At 44.8% G+C, this 19,897-nt stretch overlaps 1 protein-coding gene across 2 annotated transcripts; it reads right to left on the bottom strand.

The window, feature by feature from the left end:
• Positions 1-6,213: 6,213 nt before the first annotated feature.
• On the bottom strand, positions 6,214-18,589 carry LOC111766053 (PRAME family member 12-like). 2 transcript variants are annotated; one of them, XM_023591126.2, is made up of 5 exons: positions 18,382-18,589; positions 11,650-11,730; positions 11,437-11,517; positions 10,198-10,785; positions 6,214-9,369 (listed from the first exon to the last, which is right to left on the bottom strand). In XM_023591126.2, the coding sequence occupies exons 3-5, from the start codon at positions 11,505-11,507 to the stop codon at positions 9,270-9,272; spliced, it is 759 nt and encodes a 252-aa protein (XP_023446894.1). In that variant the 5' UTR covers positions 11,508-11,517; positions 11,650-11,730; positions 18,382-18,589; the 3' UTR covers positions 6,214-9,269. The 2 variants fall into 2 exon arrangements, with proteins under 2 accessions (XP_023446894.1, XP_023446893.1); XM_023591125.2 differs by lacking the exon at positions 11,650-11,730.
• Positions 18,590-19,897: the final 1,308 nt, after the last annotated feature.

The raw sequence follows: 19,897 nt of genomic DNA, 5'->3' as shown, positions 1-19,897 counted from the left end.
ATTTAATTATTGAAAATATAAACAGTATCTTAAGAAAAAATAGAGTTGAATAAAAGCATACATTTCTCAATTAAATATACTGATATATATAATTTTTTTTGTTTTGACTCATACAATATGTTACACAATATATTTGGTTCATAGTAACACAATGATACAATATTTGACCTTTTGTTTCTGGCTTGCCTCACTGAACATAATGTCCTCCAGGTTCATCCATGTTGTCATATGCTTTACAACTTCATTTCTTCTTATGGCTGCATAGTATTTCATCATGTGAATACAGCAGTTTGTTTATCTCTTCATCGGTTGATGGACACCTGGGTTGCTTCCAACTTTTGGCAGTCGTGAATAATGCTGCTGTGAACATCGGTGTGCAGATGTCTGTTTGTGTCACTGCTCTCAGGTCTTCTGGCTAAATACCCAGTAATGGTATTGCAGGGTCACGTGGCCAGTCTATATTCCACTCCTTTAGTAACTGCCAAACAGTCCTCCACAGTAACTGTACCATTCTGCATTCCCACCAACAGTGAATAAGTGTTCCTATCTCTCTCTCCACATCCTCTCCAACACTTGCAGTTCTCTTGTCTTTTTAATAGTGGCCATTCTGATAGATGCGAAATGGTATCTCATTGTAGTTTTGATTTGCATTTCCCTAATCATTAGTGATGTGGAGCATTTCTTCATGTGTTTTTTACCATTTGTATTTCTTCTTTGGACAAATGTCTATTCAAGTCTTTTATCCATTTTTTAATTGAGTCATTTGTCTTTTTATTGTAGGGTTGTAACATCTCTTTATATATCCTGGATATTAAACTCTTATTCGACATGTGATTTCCAGATATTTTTTTCCCATTGAGTGGGCTTCCTTTTTACCCTTTTGACAAAGTCTTGTGAGGTGCAAAAGTGTTTAATTTTGAGGAGGTCGCATTTATCTATTTTTCCTTTTGTTGTATGTGCTTTGGGTGTAAGGTCCGAGAACCCACCACCTACTACTAGTTCTTGGAGATATTTCCCTACATTTCTTCTAATACTGTTATTGGTCCTGACTTTCATATTTAAGTCTCTGATCCATTTTGAGTTGATTCTTGTGTAGGGAGTGAGATAGGGGTCCTCTTTCATTCTTTTGGTTATAGATATCCAGTTCTCCCAGCACCTTTGTTGAAGAGACAGGTTTGTCCCATTAACATGGACTTGGTAGGTTTGTCAAAAACAAGTTGACTGTTTAGGTGAGGGTTCATTTCTGGATTTTCAATTCTATTCCCTTAAATGTGTCTGTCTTTATGCCAGTACCATGCTGTTTTGACCACTGTAGCTTTATATTATGTTTCAAGGCCAGGAGTGAAATTCCTCCCATGTCACTCTTCTTTTTTAGAATGCTTTTGGTTATTAAGGTGTACTTTCCCTTCCAAATGAATTCGGTAATTGCTTTTTCTAATTCTGTAAAGCAGGCTGTTGGAATTTTGATTGGTATTGCACTGAATCTATAAATCAGTTTGGGTAAGATTGACATCTTCATGATATTTATTCTTCCAATCCATGAACATGGAATGTCTTTCCTATTGTTTAAGTCTTTTTAAATTTTTTATCATTGTTTTGTGGTTTTCTGCATATTGGTCCTGTACTTCTTTGGTTAAATTAATTCCTAGGTATTTGAGTCTTTTTGTTGCTATTGTAGGGTCTTTTAAAAAAAAATAATTTGTTTTTAAATGGAAGGTGTTATATGGTGAATATGCAAAAAGTGCAAAAAGAAATGAAGAACAAGAATCTCTCCTTCCCTCGTCCCTGGTACCTATGTACCAGGCCTGTGAGTATCTGTGCCCCTTTGGTTCTACACAAGTGGGATGGTGTTCCACAGCATCTTCTGCTTTTGATTTTTGCTGACAGTAAATCCCGCACACTTTCCAGAGGATTGGTCAGGGGGCGTGCAGCCCGAGTCCAGCAGCAAGGATGCCAGCAAGTGAGGGCCCTACATAACCAGTCAGGTGTTCCCTGGGCAGGGTGGCCTTGGAGAGGTGGGCATGAAGGAAGGGATTGCACTAGCTGTAGGCCCTGGGGTGGAGGTCACAGAGAAGCAGGTTAGAGCTCATGCTGCTGGAGAACTTTTGCTTTGTTTGTTATTTTTATTATCATTTTTTAAAGAAACTTTAGATTACATAAATGTTACATAAAAAAATAGAGGGGGTTCCCATAATCCCTGCTCCCTCCCCCTCCCACACCTTCCCACATTAACAAATAATCCTTCATTAATATGGTACATTCCTTAAAATTGCTGAACACACATAGAAGCTTTGCCACCAACCATGGAGTATATTTTAAACTATTGTCAACAGCATGGGAATCTGTGTTTCTTATTGTTGAGTCATCTTGTGTCAGCTCTCCATGTGGGTGGTGCCATTCTTAGGCAGGCTGCACTTTCTTTCTCACTGGGCGGCTCTCCTTATGGGGCGCACTCCTTGCGCATGGGGCTCCCCTACGCGGGGGACACCCCTGCGTGGCACGGCACTCCTTGTGCGCATCAGCACTGCGCATGGGCCAGCTCCACACGGGTCAAGGAGGGCCAGGTTTGAACCGCAGACCTCCCATGTGGTAGACGGACGCCCTAATTGCTGGGCCAAGTCTGCTTCCCTCTAATATCATGTTGAAACAAAGCAGACAGAGGCATTGGAAAGGGCAGTATCTATCCAAACACAGTTCCGGAGGTGGAGAACCTGAACCAGTGGACATGGAGTTAGGTAGACCTTGTTCAAGTTTACAGTCCCACTAGTAGTTTATGAGTGTTCTGAATTCTCAACATGTTCATCTGAGTCTAGGCATCCTTATTGGTGTGAGTCTGTATGTCATTGAGGTTTTGATTTCCTTTTGGTGGATGCCTAATGATGTCAAGCATCTTTCATATCATTATTGACCATTTGTATATCTGTCCTGGAGAAATGTCTACTCAGATCCTTTGCTTATTTGTTTTATTTTATTTTTTTAAATTTTTTGTTCTCCTTCATAAATTGTTTGTGTTATTTATATGTTTTAGATACAATTTCTTTATCAGATATATGATTCCCATATCTTTTCATCTGTTTTTTGAGTTGTCTTCACACAATCTTGATGGTGCCCTTGAGGCAAAAGAGTTATTTAATTTTGAGGGTGCTATAGCTCATGCTTTTGGTGTCCTAAGAATTTAGGACCCAAGATCATAACGATTTATCCCTATGTTTTCTCCTGAAAGGTTTGTATTTTTAGTTCTTACATTTAGTTCTTACATTTGAACCGTTTTGAATCAGTTTTGTATATGGTATGTGTTAAGAGTCCAACTTCATTTTTTCACTTGTAGATATGTAGTTGTCCAAGCACAATTTCTTGAATGGACTACTCTTTCTGCATCGAAAGGACTTGGCAACCTTAGACATGGTATAAGGGACTCTGAATTGACTTTCAAGCCTTAGTTTATAAAATGGCTCCCAGCTAATGAGGCGTACTAGTGAGCAACCTATGCTGATACCATCAGACTTGAGGAATGGACAGCTTTGAGAACAAGACTTACGAGAAAAAGAGGTCTAAGCTCTGATCAGTCACTACTGAGAAAGTTTCCTTCTACCTCAATATTCCAATAAGCTACACTGCAAGAAAAGAGCTTGCCTGCAAACTGCCATTCCCTGCACCTCCTCCTTTTTTAATGGGACTACCTGCATACATTCCCAATAACCCCCGCCCCCTAAGCACTCTGGAACACCAACTTTTTTTTTTTTAATTTATTTCTTGTCCCTTCCCACCACCACCCCACCCAGCTGTCTGTTCTCTGTGTCCATTCACTGTATGTTCTTCTGTGACCGCTTCTATCCTTATCAGTGGCACCGGGAATCTTTGTTTCTTTTGTTGCATCATCTTGTTGTGTCAGCTCTCCATGTGGGTGGCGCCATTCTTGGGCAGGCTGCACTTTCTTTCACGCTGGACGGCTCTCCTTATGGGGTGCACTCCTTGCGTGTGGGGCTCCCCTATGCAGGGGACACCCCTGCGTGGCATGGCACTCCTTGCGCACATCAGCCCTGCGCATGGGCCAGCTCCACACGGGTCAAGGAGGCCCGGGGTCTGAACCGAGGACCTCCCCTGTGGAAGGCAGACGCCCTAACCACTGGGCCAAGTCCGCTTCCCTGCTCAGCTTCTTTTGGAGGCTCGGGAACCAAACCTGGACCTCCCATGTAGGAGATGGAAGCTCAATTGCTTGAGTCACATCTGCTTCCCCCCAGCTATCTTTATGTAGTGAACTTAAATCTACTAATCTTACTTAATTTTCCTTCTAATCCTACCATAGATTTCCTTTTTTCATGTGGACACTCACTAAATTTGAAAATCAATGGCATGTTTTCTTCCTTCTCACCTATTCTCCCATCTTTAATTTCTACTTCTCATCCTACTGTATTCACCAAGTAATACCATTTGAAATGGAGCAGACAGATGCATAAGAAAGGGCAGTATCTATGCAAATACAGTTCAGGGGGCCTTGAGCCTGACCCACTGGACAAACATCTTTCACATAATTATTGGCCATTTATATATATGTCTTAGAGAAATGTCTATTCAGATCTCTGTTGATTTTTTAATTTTTTTACTTTTTGTCTTTCTGTTGCTGATAGTCAGTGTTTTTGATATATTCTAGATACAAGTCCTTTATTAGATTTATGATTTCTAAATATTTTCACCTGTGAAATGAAAAATATTTCATTATTATGTGATTTGTCTTTGCACTTTCCTTCCGGTGTCCTTTGAGGCACAATAGTTTTCAATTTTGATGACACGGTAAGTCTTACATTTGGTATCCTAAAAATCCTTTTCAAGATCCAAGAGCATAATGATTTACTCCTATGCCTTCTAATTTTAGTTCTTACATTTAGGTCTGTGATGCATTTTGGTTTCTTTTGTTCTTTTTTCTTTTTTTTAGGAGGTACTGAGGATTGAGCCCGAGACCTCGTATGTGTGAAGCAGGTGCTCAAGCACTGAGCTACACCCACTCTGCTGACCCATCTTGTGTTCAGTTTTGTATATGGTGTGTGGTAAGAGTCCAACTTCGTGAGTTTGCTTGCGGATATATAGTTGAACGAGCATTTTTTTTTAAGAAATCAATTTTATTCATGAATACAGGATTCAATTCAAACACAATCAATGGTATTTAGTATAATCACATAGTTGAGCATTCATCATTTCAATCATTATTAGAGCATTTTCATTATTTCAATAATATAATAAACAAACAAAAAACAAACAAGAAAATTCTTCCCCTCTCAGGTTGTATGCCTGTTTTCCATGTACGAGGTCCTGGGTTCAATCCCAAGTACCTCCTAAAAAATAAAAAAATAAAATAAAAAGAGTGGATGTGGCACAGTGGGGTTGAGTACCATTTCTTGAAAAGACTACTCTTAAGTAAGGCATGGAATGGACTTGGCAGTCTTATAGAAAACGTGGTTAAAGGAACTCTAAGTTTACTATCAAGCCTTGGCTTACAAAATGGCTCCCGGGAATTGAGGCTCTCAAGTAAGCAACCCAGGTTGATGCAATCAGACTTCAGGAATGGACAGTCTGGAGACCACGACTTACTCACAGGAAACCAAACAAGAGAAAGAGGCTCAATCTTCAACCAATCACTACTGAACAAATTTACCTCTGCCTCAATTTTCAAATAAGCCGGGAGATATGGCAAGCCCCCCAGACACTGTTTCTGACATCAAGGAGGCTGCCAGGAGCACCAGGACAATCGCCAGGGCCACTACTGCTGCCACTAAGCCCAGAACCCGAGGGACAGGCCCAGGGCCCAAAGGCAAGGACAGTGCCAGAGGGATCTGTAAGCCTATGGGGGAAAAGAAGAGTTCAGCTCCCACGCTCCTGACGGCCCCGGCCCCCCCTCTCCAGGGCGCATCAAGCCTCCAAGACTCCTGAAATGCCCTGCCTCCCCGTGTGCAGGCTGCCCCAGAGACTGGCTCCCAGCGTGACCTCGATCAACTCCCTGGCCTCCTCCTGCTTTGCCCTCACAGGTAACAGCCTCAATGTTGAGTATGCACCTCTCTGCTTATCCTTTTCTAAAATCATTTGCATGAAAAATAACTCTCTCAATGGAAAAGTAGATATAAACTCAAAAAACAAAAAAAAACAAAACTTGCCTGGCAAACTGCCATCCCTCCCCCCATGCCCCACCCCCACTTTGTTTTTTGGACTGTAAATTCCCATTATTCCCCAACCACTTTGAACACCTGCTTTTACTTGATGTTTACCAATTTGTGAATTGTTATACTGTTAATAAAGCTCTCTTGCTATTTGAAATAACAGTTCTTTTGGTAATGTTTGGGTCTATTTATGAACTCTAAATCCAATTTATTCCACCTATATGTCTATCTCTGTGCCAGTTCCAGAATGTTCAGATTACCATTGCATAGCAAAAAGGTTTGAAATAAGGGTCATGTGAGTGCAACTTCAGTTTTTACAGGATAGTTTTGGCTATTCTGGATAATACCCAGTATTGAATTTTTTTCCCCTAAGATTTCTTTTTATTTATTTACTTTTCCCCTGCTCTCACTGTTTGTGCTCTCTGTCTGCTCTCTGTATCTGTTCATTGTGTGTTCTCTGTGTCTGCTCATCTTCTTTTTAATAGGCACTGGGAACTGAATCCAGGACCTCCCATGTGGTAGGGAGGCACCCAAATGCTTGAGCCACCTCTTCTCCCTGTTTTTGTGTCTTTCATTGTGTTTCCACCTTATGTCTTTTTGTTGCTTCAGCTCACTGTGCCACCTTGTCATGTCAGGTCCCTGTCTTAGTCCTCTAATTTAGGAAGTACCAGGAACCAAACCTGGGGCCTCCAGTATGGTAGGCAGGTGCCCAACTGCTTGAGCCACATCTGCTTCCCTCAATTTTATTTAGCAATTTTTCTACCAATCTCAAATGCCTTAATAGACATTCTCACAGATTCACTTGGAATCAGCTTTTTCCATTCATCCAGTTTCCAACCTGATGAATTAGACAAATCATTGAAACAGGTCTTTCAATACTTTTGGGAGAAGTATGCATTGGAAGGGGTGTGGCACTGGTGTTCTGGAAGATGGCCTATCTGGTTGGTGAAGAGGAGTGGAGGAGGGCCCTGTATGGGACAAGGACAGAAGGAACACCCACATGGGGTCCATTTCTTCCCTGCCATTTGACCCTCTTCCCATGCTCCCCTCAAGCCTTCCAGGGCTAAAGTTATAATACTCATAGATGAAAATGAAAGGGGGAAGCGGATTTGGCTCAATGGATAGAGCAAACAAACACTGACAACATGGGAGGTCCAAGGTTCAAACCCGGGGCCTCCTGACCCATGTGGTGGAGCTGGCCCATGCTCAGTGCTGATGCGCGCAACGAGTGCCATGCCATACCGGGTGTCCCCTCTGTAGGGGAGCCCCACGCGCAAGGAGTGAGCCCCGTAAGGAGAGCCACCCTGTGCAAAAAAAGTGCAGCCTGCCCAGGAGTGGTGCCACACACACATGGAGAGCTGATGCAGCAAGATGATGCAATAGAGACACAGATTCCAGGTGCTGCTGACAGGCATGCAAGCAGACACAGAACACACAGCGAATGGACAGAGAGCAGACAGCTAGGGGGAGGGGGAAAGGGGAGAGAAATAAATTCTGAAAAAAAAAAAGAAAAGAAAAACAGCAAGAGGGAGAAAGAAAAAGAAAATAAAAGGGAAACATCTTCAGAACCTTGTATGAGAGAATGGATTCCTAGAATTGACAGCAAAATAATGAACAGCAAAAAACGCAGGCTACAGTTCATTGCGTTCCAGGAGCAGCGATTTATGCAGAGTAAACACAAGAGACCCCCAAGGTGACTTGGAGGGGCAGCCAGCTCTGAGACTCAGCTGCAGGGGCCTAGGTGGAAGAGAAACAGAGAACACGTGGCCCCTGCTATTCTGATCCCACCTGAGAACTGCCTTTGTCCTGGACCTTAAGGCAGGATTGGGGTGTCTGAGAAAACTGTTTATATATATTGGGGGGCAGGGGTTTACAGTGGCACTCTGAGGCCTGAATACAATGACGTGCTGAGTTGCCTATTACTCTTCCTCTTCATAAAAATGAAGGGAAGTTGATCCTTATGTTGCTTTTTTTTTTTCACGGTGAAAAACATATTTTTTATGTAGCTTTTTAGTCTCAATGGAAGGACTTCTATTGATTTCCTGGATCCACAAGACAGAAAGGAGAATGCAGAGCTTATAAAAGAATTGTTTGAAATGCACACACACTCGCTAATCCACCCGCCCGAGTTTACCTCTAATCTCCTGCCCTTTCACTCTCGGCACCACCCTTCACTTGGTGTGAATGAACATAGGTCTTAAAATACACTTACTCAAAGTTAAGGAGGAGTTAGAATCAAGACGGTGGTTATTCTGTCTGGGTGGGGAGAATAAGGACTGTGACAACAGGCTAACGTCACCTGTCCTTCGGGGAGAGAGCGATGTCAGGCCTATAAATGAGTGAACTTAAGTTCTGAGAAGCAACTGCCCCAAATGCTTGTTGTATAAAAGAGTGGATTCCCTAAAGTCACATGAAAGGGAAATCATTCAAATAGACCGGAAGTAGAGCTTGGAGAGCTTATTTTATTTACTCCTCAACGTTATGTCAACACTTGCCACTGTCCACTTTGCATGTAGATCTTATGAATAATTGAGTCCCGCTTGTATCAAGTGGTAATGGTCACAACTAGATACGTCTGGGAGCTGTCTGCTTTGATCGTTCTCTCTAAACCACATCATGCGTTCAGGAAATCCATTAGCCACAGCCTTACTACCTACTGCTGCCTCCCTTTATCAGGTCTCCAGTGCCTTTTCATTACTTAATGTGATGAAAATCCTACATCGCAGGATTAGTCAACGTTATGTCATCGCGATTTAGCCCTCGCAACATCTTCTGCAAGCTGGCATGTATCTGACTACTGAAATTTCTCCAACTGGATTCATCCCAGTACCCAGAGCATTCAGCAGGGGCAGGTACTCCACGAGCATCAGATACCTGAGCCCTGCTAACTGCTCGAGCATCTTTGTGACACCCAAGGTGGAGATGACATTGTCACCGAAGATAAGGGAGTGGAGTTGGGAGCAACTGCACAGGGCAGGCAGGAGGGCTTTAAGGTGAGATTCCTTCAAGCTGCAATTTGTCACGTTCAGGTGCTGCAGGGTTCCTGACACTTGACTGGGCAGACCCTCTAGAGGCATGGGGACATACCAGAAAAATTATTGTTACAGAGATCCAACTCCTTCAGGCAGGGGGCATGGACACTTTGGGCCAAGTGGGTGATATCATTCTCGTTAGTTCACATCCATTGAGCACCAGGGTCTCCAACGGTTTCTGCAGACTTCTGTGGAGAAAGGGACAGTTACCCCTTGGGGATGGAGCATTAGATACTTTTGGGAAAAGCCCAGAAATCAGCTTGAATCATTTTCATTGTCTATACCTCAGAATTCAGGCGAAAGGTAGGAGCCAATCCTTCACTATCCCGTTGCCAACAGGACCTCTCCCTATCTCAGAGAAGGTAACTGGGCAACTGAACTCTTAGTTTCAGTTTCTAATGAGCCATGTAAATGCAATAACCACTCATGCCGCATAAGTTGTTGTGCAACTTAAGGCAATTTAGGTACAACTCCTATATAGGAAAGGCTGGATTTTGAGGTAAATGACTTGGGAAGCTACTTCCCCATATTTCGATTCTGTCATTGACCAGGACCGATGAGAATGGCTTCCCATTCCAGGTCATGCCACCAAGAAGTCTGAGATATACCTGGGGGGAATATGTTAACTACCTCAGTGGGACTTGGAATCCCTAGAGAACAATAACTGCCCCCAAACCTCACCCTTACAAATAACCACCTTATTCTCGCTTTCCTGTAGAGACACTTAACCTCCAGGAAAGAGGCCTTGGCAGAATTTTTTTAAGGATTGTATCTCCTGTACTGAAGAGCACGCTCGGCATGTATGAGGTGCTTGATGAATAAATGAAGCGTGATTTGGATGAGATGCCTATTCATGATGTTTATTTCTCCTCTTTAACAGTCACCAGGCTGGCCCAGGACCCCAGGCCTGGAGCCTGCATTGAAGGAACTTGCGGGCATCGGGTATCTCTGCCCTGATGGGGAATATTCAGGGATGGTGGCCTGGGCATCTTCAAAGGAACTTTCCATCCACTCACCTGACTATCTTAGAGAGTTGATCTGAGATATTGCTGAATTTCAGGTAGACCTTCTTGAGGTGGCCCAGAGGACTCAGTAGGGAGAAGCAGTCGGCAGGGAACTCCCAATCGGGGCCCCACATCATGAGGATGTTCAGATCGCGCATTTGCCCTACCTGGCTGAAAAACGGAGCTAGGTCGGATTTGGTGCTGACCTCAAAGCTAGGCGCCAGCCTCAGCATTCTGATGGAACCCAGCTTCAGCCGTCGGGGGATCTCTACCAGCATACTTAAGGACACTTCGCCAATTTCCAACACCCGGCAGTGGAGGTGAAAATGGCCACGACTCCTCTCCGCGCGCTGCAGTAGGTACAAGGAGCACCCAGGCAGGTGGATAAAATCAAAGTAATTGAAGTGGAGGTCAGCATGCATTTGCACAGGTTCTCCGTCATGCGGAGGCTCTTTTCGGAGGCCGGGTGTGTGCTGATCTGCTTTTGGGTCTCCCAGTGTTTGAGTCATGAGAACGTGTGCAGACTGGGACAGACAGCAGTCCTCCCAGTCGGAGAACACATGGTCATGGGTAAAATCCAGCACCTTCAGCTTTGAGCTCCTGTGGGGAAAGAGGGCAGAGACCTCAGATGGTGATTTTCAGGCAGGTGCAGCAGGGCTGGCATGAGGCCAGCAACAGCAGCAGACCCTGGGAAGGGGTCTCTGCCCCAGGCCCCAGTTATCCACAAACCCATCTGCCATCCCCTCTGAGCAGCATCCTCTGTCCTCATTCCGTCTAATTCCTCTCAGCATTCCCAGCTGATGTGCTTCTGGCTATGCTTCCACCTTGCTTCATCCTCGCTCTTGCCACCTCTGCTTTGAGCTACACCAGATTCTTCCATCTCTGAGGGACAAGGAGCCCTGACCTCAAGCCCTGCACCTGAGTCATGATCTACAACCAGCAGATTCTGTCACAGTTCCTGGCCAGGCTTTTGTGTCCTTTTATCCCTATACCCAGCTCTCCACACCCCCTCCAACTCAGTGTCCCATCCCTACTGTTACGTGGGGCAAGCAGTGTCTGCAGGGCCAAATTCCAGGCAATCTAGTACAACATCCAACATAGTTGTTGACTGCTGCATTAGAGATCCCAGATGGAGGTAGGGGAAGGGCCAGGCCTGCAGCAGTGCCTTCACGATCTTTGCCCGTCGCCCAGCGAGGGCCGCCGTGAAGAGTTCTAGGAAGAGGACCCAGGGAGCTCTTCCAGGGCACGCACGCGGCTTCGTCATCACTCAGCAGGCTCCACACTGCAAGATCCAAGAGACTGAGAGGGTCTCGTCTGCGCATCTCCACTGACCTGTTTCAAAGAAAGGTAGGAGAAAAAGCCTCATTGGACCTTCACAGGGCTTAGCTTCCCTCCAATGAACCAGGACCCGCCAGTCCTCGACCACCCTTCACAGCAATTCCTGAATCGGGAGGCCTACCTCACCTTCCACCTGCAGTTATGGCTAGTCCCCAGCTCTTTCTCTCCTGTGTCTGTCCCAGAGACTCTGGTCCTGGTCCCAGGTGCCTGAGGTAAGAGTAAACTGGATTTGACCTCTCCCTCAGTGTGGTTCAGAGCCTTTCTGTGGTGACTTCCCACCCACCTCTACACACCCAGGGTCAGTCATGTGGGCTACAGGGCAGAGGTTGACCACTGGGTCCCCAAAATGTGGGCATTAAGAGAGTACAGTTAGTTCCCAACTTAATTTCTTGACCTTTTCTCAGATCCTCATTCTCACCTCCACCTCGGTTAGAAGGAACACATCTCAAAACACACTCACCCCATCCCAAAGGTAAGAGTCCAGATCTGAAGGTTCCTTTGCTTCTCTGGGTTTCTAAGGTAGCAATGGCCCCTTGGCATGTGTTAGAACTGCCCCCCTTCCCACCCTGTGATGGTCATTCCTACATACAGTGCCACCAAGCTCCATCTCATTCAGAAATAAAATAATTTTCAAAAAAATTAACAAGACTTTAAAGTCCCCTTCGATGGGACTAGTGCATGAAAATCAGACCTCTTGATATTGAAGCAAAGGAATGGAAATCATCGTCTCAAATAAATACTTGTTCACCAGTGAATCTAGCACCATTAATCACAATAACTAGAAGCGCCACAGTTCGATGCTCTGGATGATCCCAAAAGGCCAATGGCAGCCCAGGAAAGGATCTGAGAAGATCAGAAATATCCTTGACAAAGTGCCAAAAAGGAGAGAATAGCTGAGGGTAGGATGCAAATCCCAGCCATCTACACTCCATCATCTCAGAGCATCCTGCTGGGAAGGCCTCCAAAATTTGGGGCAAGGGGTTGCTGACCATAGACCGCTACTATTTGTCACCTACCACATTTCACCAGTGAGGCTGGCTCTGAGGAAAAGTTTTGTTTCAAAGCCCTCAGGGAAAAGGAGCAGAGGTAGTGCCTATTTTTCCCTTTTCTCTTTCCATTCTCCATTTGTGAATTTGTTTGGAAAAGTTACAAATATGCGACGGTTTGCTCGGTCGGTAGAGGTGGGGTCTGGCTACGGACGAGGGGTCGGTCCCGCTTGGGACGAGGGGTCGGTCCGGCAGCAGACGAGGGATCGGTCTCACAGGGGTTGCGCGATTCGGCTGACGGGGTCGCCCGGCGAAGCCGGCGACGAACTGGGGACAAGGGAGGCCAGGCCCTTGTCGGGGGCTCTCAGGACTGGAGGGCGCGTGGCAGAAGAACTACGGCGGAGACAAAAGTCCACTTTATTGAGGGAGAGGCAACAGTTTTATAGGGGCTGGGGAAGGCTGATTGGTCAAAGCCACGCCCTGTTCTGATTGGTTGCCGGCGAAAGGTCAGTGGGCGGTACTGGACGGGGGAGGGGTGGTGGTTAGGGATTGGCTGTCGCTGTTGCTGGGGGAAGGGGCAGGGTTTAGGGATTGGTGGCTGCTGTTGCTGGGGTGGAGGGCAGACTGGAGTTTCCCGCCCACGCCTGGCTGTTGCTGCTGTCGGGGGAGGGAAAAGGGCAGACTGGATTTTTCCGCCCACGCCTGGCTGTTGCTGCTGTCGGGGGAGGGAAAAGGGCAGACTGGATTTTTCCACCCTGCGCCTGCGCAGGGAGAAAGAAGAAGGGTGCCGCCCCACAAGGCATCGTGTGGCGCCATCCGGGAGGAGGGGCGGCCGCGGAAGCATGGCTGCCGAGAAGGGGAGACCCGAGGGCACTCTGCGCCCATGCCGAGCTCCCTTCAGGGGTGGCGGTGAGTCCGACCAGCCACCCTATTATGGGGGCAGCGGCTTGGCCTGCCGCGGCTGCTCCCCCGCCAGGCCAGCAAACCACACTTCAGCCCGAGGGGTGACCGCACAAATAGATGGCTCAAGCCCTCATCAAGGAAACCCAGGAGTGGGAAAACTAGATTTCCAAAGCTCTAACAACATAGTGTTCTCAATGTCTCGTTCTCAAAAAAAAAAAAAAAAATGACAAGGTACATGAAGAAACAGGAAAGTTTGGACCATTCATAGAAAAAGGAATTTGTCAGAAACCATCCCTGAGGATGGTCCAACAATTGGATCTATTAGTCAATGACTTAAGTCAACTGTCTTAAATATATTCAGTGTGTGAAAGAAATCCATAACAAACACCTAAAGGAAATTAGGAACACATTGTCTCAATAAGGTAAAGAATCACCAAATGCAATGTCCCATGATGACGAAAGAGGTTGTTGATGTGGGAGGAGTGGGGTGAGAGAGGTGTGGGGTATATGGGGACCTCTTATATTTTTAGAATGTAACATTAAAAAAAAAACAAAGAGAGGGAAAAAAGGTAAAGAGAAAGAAATTTTAATATAAAAATAGAAACAAGCAAATTTTGCAGCTTCAATATACAGTCATTACACTCAAAGCACATCCAGCAAAATTAAAAAGATAAATTGGACCTCCTCAAAATTAAACATTTTGGCACCTCACAGGACTTTGTCAAAAGGATGAAAAGGAAGCCAATTCAATGGGAGAAAATATTTGGAAATCACATATCCAATAAGGGTTTAATATCCAAGATATATAAAGAGATGTTACAACTCAACAATAAAAAGACAAATGACCCAATTAAAGAATAGGCAAAAGACTTGAATAGACATTTGTCCAAAGAAGAAATGCAAATGGCAAAAAAAAAAAAAAAACACATGAAGAAATGCTCCACATCACTAATGAATAGGGAAATGCAAATCAAAACTGCAATGAGACACCATTTCACATCTATCAGAATGGCCACTATTAAAAAGACAGTGAACCACTGTTTGTGGGAATGCAGAATGGTACAACCACCGTGGAGGACTGTTTGGCAGTTCCTAAAGAAGCTGAATATAGACTTGCCACATGACCCTGCAATACCACTACTGGGTATATACCCAGAAGAACTGAGAGCAGTGACATGAACAGACATCTGCACATTGATGTTCACAGCATTATTCACAATTGCCAAAAATTGGAAACAACCCAGGTGTCCATCAACAGATGAATGGATAAACAATCTGTGGTATATTCACACGATAGAATATTATGCAGTCATAAGAAGAAAAGAAGTTGTAAAGCGTATAACATGGATGAACCTGGAGGACATAATGTTGAGTGAAGCAAGCCAGACATATTAGAGAAATATTGGATGATTGCCTTACTCTGAACCAAATATATTGTGTAACATATTGTATGATTAAAAAAAATTTATATGTATCCAGTACATTTAATTGAGAAATGTGTGCTTTCTTTTTAATTTTTAATTTTGTATATTTTCAATTACTAAAGGTACAAAACTCAGACCAGCAGAATATCTCAGCCTACAAGTAATATTGGGTGTTAAAAACTGCTTTTTCACCTTGAATAAAAGGGTGAAATGAGTTTATATGGCTATGAGTCTCCAAAAAAAGAGCTGGGAGGTCATCAGAGGGGTTGCACTTACACACCCCTCAGCAGGGTCCCAGAGACAGCCAAAGTAATTACAACCCCAGGTACTGGTTCTCCTGAGGGCTACAGAGACCCACAGGTTCTATGGTCATGGCAGAAGGCTCTGGAGTTCAGTGCCATGTCAGTTGGCCCTACTTCGGAGTTTGTGTTCTTAAGTGTCATGGAGTTGGACTCAGATGTGACCTTTCTACACATGCCTGTTCCGTCATTTTTACTGGACCTGTGGTTGGCGCTGGGGTTGGTGTATACTCAGGAGACTTGAATCTCTGGACAGTCCATGTGACAACCAGGCCCTGAGCCTCAGCAGACTTGCAACTCCTACCCTCTGGTTTACTGGACTTACCCCAGCCAGCTAACAGGGAGGTGAAGGTCAATCACCACACTAGGGAGCCAAGAGTGCCTACAACTGCAAACAGGAGAATTGCATCCATCATCCACGTGGAATCTAAGCCCCTCTCGATATAGAGGTGGAGTGGACATAATCATCTCAGGGTCCACAGGATGGAGGAATACAGTATGGATTAGAGTGGACTTATTCATATTCTACTATGGAACTACTATGATTAGTAATGGAAGAAATTGTAGCATTGATGTGGAGAAAGTGGACACGGTAGCCGCTAAGGGTAGGGAGAGGGAAGAAGAGATATGATGTGGGGGCATTTTCAGGACTTGAGTTTTCCTGGGTGGTATGCAGGGACAGATGCTGAACATTGTATGTCCTGCCATGGCCCACTGGGTGGACTGGGGGAGAGTGTAAACTACCATGTAAACCATTATCCATGTGGTGCAGCAGTGCTCCAAAATGTATTCACCAAATGCAAAGAATGTGCCATGATGATCAAAGAGGTTGTTGATGTGGGAGGAGGGGGGTGAGGGGGGTGGGGGCATATGGGGCCTCTTCTATTTTTTTAATTTAACATTTTTTTTAATTAAGGGAGAGAAAAAAGATAATAAAAAAATTCAGATATGAAATTAGTTCAACTGCTGGAGAAGGAGAAAAACTTAGCAAAATTAAAAGTTCTCTTTTCTGTTAAAAAAAAAAAGTAGTCATTAAAATGAAAAACTCATTGGACACTCAGACAGACTTCAGCAACTGCCACAGTAAACAAAGCCACAGAGTCTGGCTCTTTTATAAATCCCCTAATCAGGATTCTTCTACTTTTATTTGAACCTATAATTTTCAAATTACTTGTTTGTTAATTATCTTTCTCAGAGACTTAAAGCCTTCTGCTTGTTCCTCTTCCAGTGGAGCTCTGAAACCCAGCAGAGCTGCCACCAACTCTGATTCTCCAGTTCTTCAGGCCTGCCCTGGACAACCAAAACGATGGTGATGGACAAGCCCAGCCCAAAAGGAAGGAGTATCTTCAACTACAAGCCAAACAATTCCATTCTGCTGCCCCATAACGTCTACATCCCTTCTTAGCCTGAGTGGACACTGTCCCACATCCCACAAGATTGGGGAATGAGCAAAAATAAGGGGGGATTGCAGCTGTGGACTAAAGCAGATTTATTGTTATTGCAGTTATTATCTTGTTTTAACTGCCTAACATGTAACATTGATATACAAATAAATTTTTAAAATAAAAAAAAACTTATTAGATTCAACAGTAGATTTGAAGATGGAGAAGATCAGTAAACTTGAAGACAATTGAAACTATGTAGTAAGAGAAGCAGAAAGAAAAAATTGAAGAAAAATGAACAGAGTCTGAGCAAGCTGTGGGACACTATCAAGTATATCATCATCTGCATCGTTGGCCTTCCCAAAGGAGAAGAGAAAGTAGTAGAATTACTGGGTATTATGGCCACCTATTGCAAAGACACCTTTGGAGGTCCTGTTGCTTTCCATAGCCATACAATTTATTGCATAATTTCTGTAAGGATCCGTCTCCTTTTAACGGGATAGGATTGAGCACACAAAGAACACAAGGTCACACTGGACATTTCCTATTTGGAGAGATTCGTGCCATCAGGAGTAGAGCCACCATAGAATGGGGCTGGGCTTCGCACTGGACCCTGGGTTTGCTGGAGACAACTGGTCTAACACAGTCTCCCTCCCTCTCCACGGGACCCAGCACCCCGGGATCCTCAGATCTCTGCTCCTGCCCTGGGACCCTGTCGAAGGGGTTGGAACCAGATAATTACCACCAGCAGAGCCTGGCCAAATGTCAGGTCTAAGGCTTGGGCTGACATCCCTTTACTTTCCCAGTTCCAGGCCCTTCCTTTCCAGAGGGGATCAGGGAGGTGGACTGGGGCAGAGACAGCAGATCCCAAGGGGTCCCTCTCTCAGTCAGAATGAGGGAGGAGATTCCAAAGTGGGGACCATGTCATGCTGTGCAAACACTGGCTAAGTAACCCCTTTGCCCAGAGACAGCTGCATGAACTCGTTTGCCAGCTGGTTGGGCTACATGCTGCTGCTGCTCTCTCAGATGAGGCTCGACCCCGTCCTCTTTAAAGTCCAGATCACTATTCTGTGGAAGAAATACCAAGACATTGTGCAATTTTGAGGAATCTGGCCTAGTGAGGAAGGGAAATGAGAAGGGCCCAGGGCCAGGTTGCTCTCTCTTCCCAGTCCAGATCTGTTCATTGTTGGGAGTCAGATTGTGTCAAGTATCTAAATAATCTTAGACGAACAGAATTACAAAAAAAAAAGGCCAACAAGACCTCAACTCCTGGCTCCTGGGACTGCACAGGACGGCTCTAAACTCATCTCTCTGGCACCTCTGTCCCAAGACCACTTTGGTACAGTTTAACATAATCATTTTTCTAATGATTGCAGGCTTAATTAATAAGCAAAACTATTAAAAAGCAGAGTTTTTTCTCTAATTTAAAAAATCAACAAACTCATTCCGTATCATTGAAAAACTCCAGGCATGCCAATCTCCTTTTACAATTGACATGTAATTTTTTAATTCTCAAACTTAACATGTTCAACGTATGTAGTTTCTTTGGGGTCTTGGTGCAGTTGCTTTAATATTTCATCAAACCCTTAGAGCTGCAAGTTTAGATCATATTAACTTAATGAAAATACCTGCCCTGTAAGCCAGTTGGCAAAGTCAACAGCCTGCTTAATTTGGTAGATAGAAACCTGACTTCATTTTTTCCACTTATAAAAAACAAAAGTGATTTCAGTGAGAGTTCAGAGCAGGATTGAGGGTAAGAGGTGGGAAGAGGGACCGCTGGCTTCCTTGTGGAGGTAGAAGCGGTGCAGCCTGTGGGGGCTGAGCAGGGAGGAGGGGGTGAAGGGCAACTTCACGGGTAACCTACCTGCCCAGCCGACTTCTCTGCTGCCTTGTCCCTGAGGGGTGAGATGCTGGATGCAGATGGAAGGTGCTCCCCAGGAGGCTGAGAACTGGACAAACTGGCAGACTTCAGCAGCCCTCCATCCAAGTGACCTCCCTAAACCGAGCTCCCAGGGCGTCTCCTGAGATGTCCTCACCACACCCTCGGGTCAGCTCTAGAATTCCTTTCCCTTCAGAGCTCTTCCTTGTCCTTCTGTTCCCCTCCCTCATCCAGTCACTTTCCCTCCCTTGAACCACCCGTCTTGTCCCGGATAACAGCTGATCTGGATGTTCCTTCCCTCAACTAAGAGCCCCTCCTCTCTTCTTAGGTGGAGGGTGGGTCTCCCTTGGGGCAATGGTAACAAAGTCTTGAGGCTCTGGAGTCACATTCTCAGGAGTAATTTGACCCCACCCTCACAAACTACCTCATTTTCTCCACTGGAAAATCAAAACGAACAACTTGCCCTAGAGTGCTGGTATCCTATGAATAAGGCCATAAAATTCTCAGTCCAGGGCATTCATGCTTGGAGTGTTAACTGCTGCTATTATTATCCTTATGATGTCACATTATTGTCACTCATCTTTGGAGGCCTCCTATTAATACAGGAAAGTATGTGCCTTCCATGTTTCCAGTGCATCAAGTAAGGGAAGACAAACAAAAATGGGTATGTTTTCACCCTAAAGAGAAACAACCTCCCACGAGACCGAAGAGAAATTATGAGCTAATGTGACTCCATAAATGACAATAGAGGATGATGGAATTATTCTGGGCTACAGATACCCCACCCACCCTGAGGACTGGACCTCTAAACATTTCCTCACCCGGGATCATTCCTGCAGACTAGGTGGAGAGCAAAATAAAATCGTGGGGAGGATTGGGCGAATAGCCCGGGGAGGTCTGAAGGGAGGGTGGGGAAAGGGCTGGTGCTAGGTAAGAAGCGGCCCTCTTAGGGAGGAGATGTTTCCATTGTTGAGGATCAGGAGAAGATAGTGAGGGGCCACCGTGACCCCAGTCCTTCCATTTTTGTCCCCTCCTCCAGTCCTCTTCACCGCTGGGCCACCATCCTCCAGGACATCAGTGACACACCCCTTCCACTGTATACTTCTCCTAAATAGAAGTATGTGTCATCGATTTGTCTCTTGACATAAGGAAAATGCTCTAATAATGATTAAAGTGAAGAATGCACAACTATGTGATTATACCAAATACCATTGATGGTACACTTTGGATGAACTCTTTGCTTTATTAATATGTATCAATATAATTGCTTTATATATAAAAAAAGATTTGTCTAATTCTTCAGCTAGGAAACTGGATGAATAGAAAAGGTAGCTGCAAGTGACTCTGTGAAACTGGTTATACATTTAGGCACTTGAGATTGCTAGAGTAAATTGTTAAATAAAATTGTATTCTGGGTACACAGAATAGCCAAAACAATCTTAAAAAATGGGAAACGGACTTTGGCTCAGTGGATAGGGCGTCTGTCTACCACATGGGAGGT

This window comes from Dasypus novemcinctus, chromosome 19 (assembly GCF_030445035.2).
Source record: "Dasypus novemcinctus isolate mDasNov1 chromosome 19, mDasNov1.1.hap2, whole genome shotgun sequence".
Lineage (NCBI taxonomy): Eukaryota > Metazoa > Chordata > Mammalia > Cingulata > Dasypodidae > Dasypus > Dasypus novemcinctus.
This window is presented reverse-complemented; position numbering and strand designations above follow the sequence as displayed.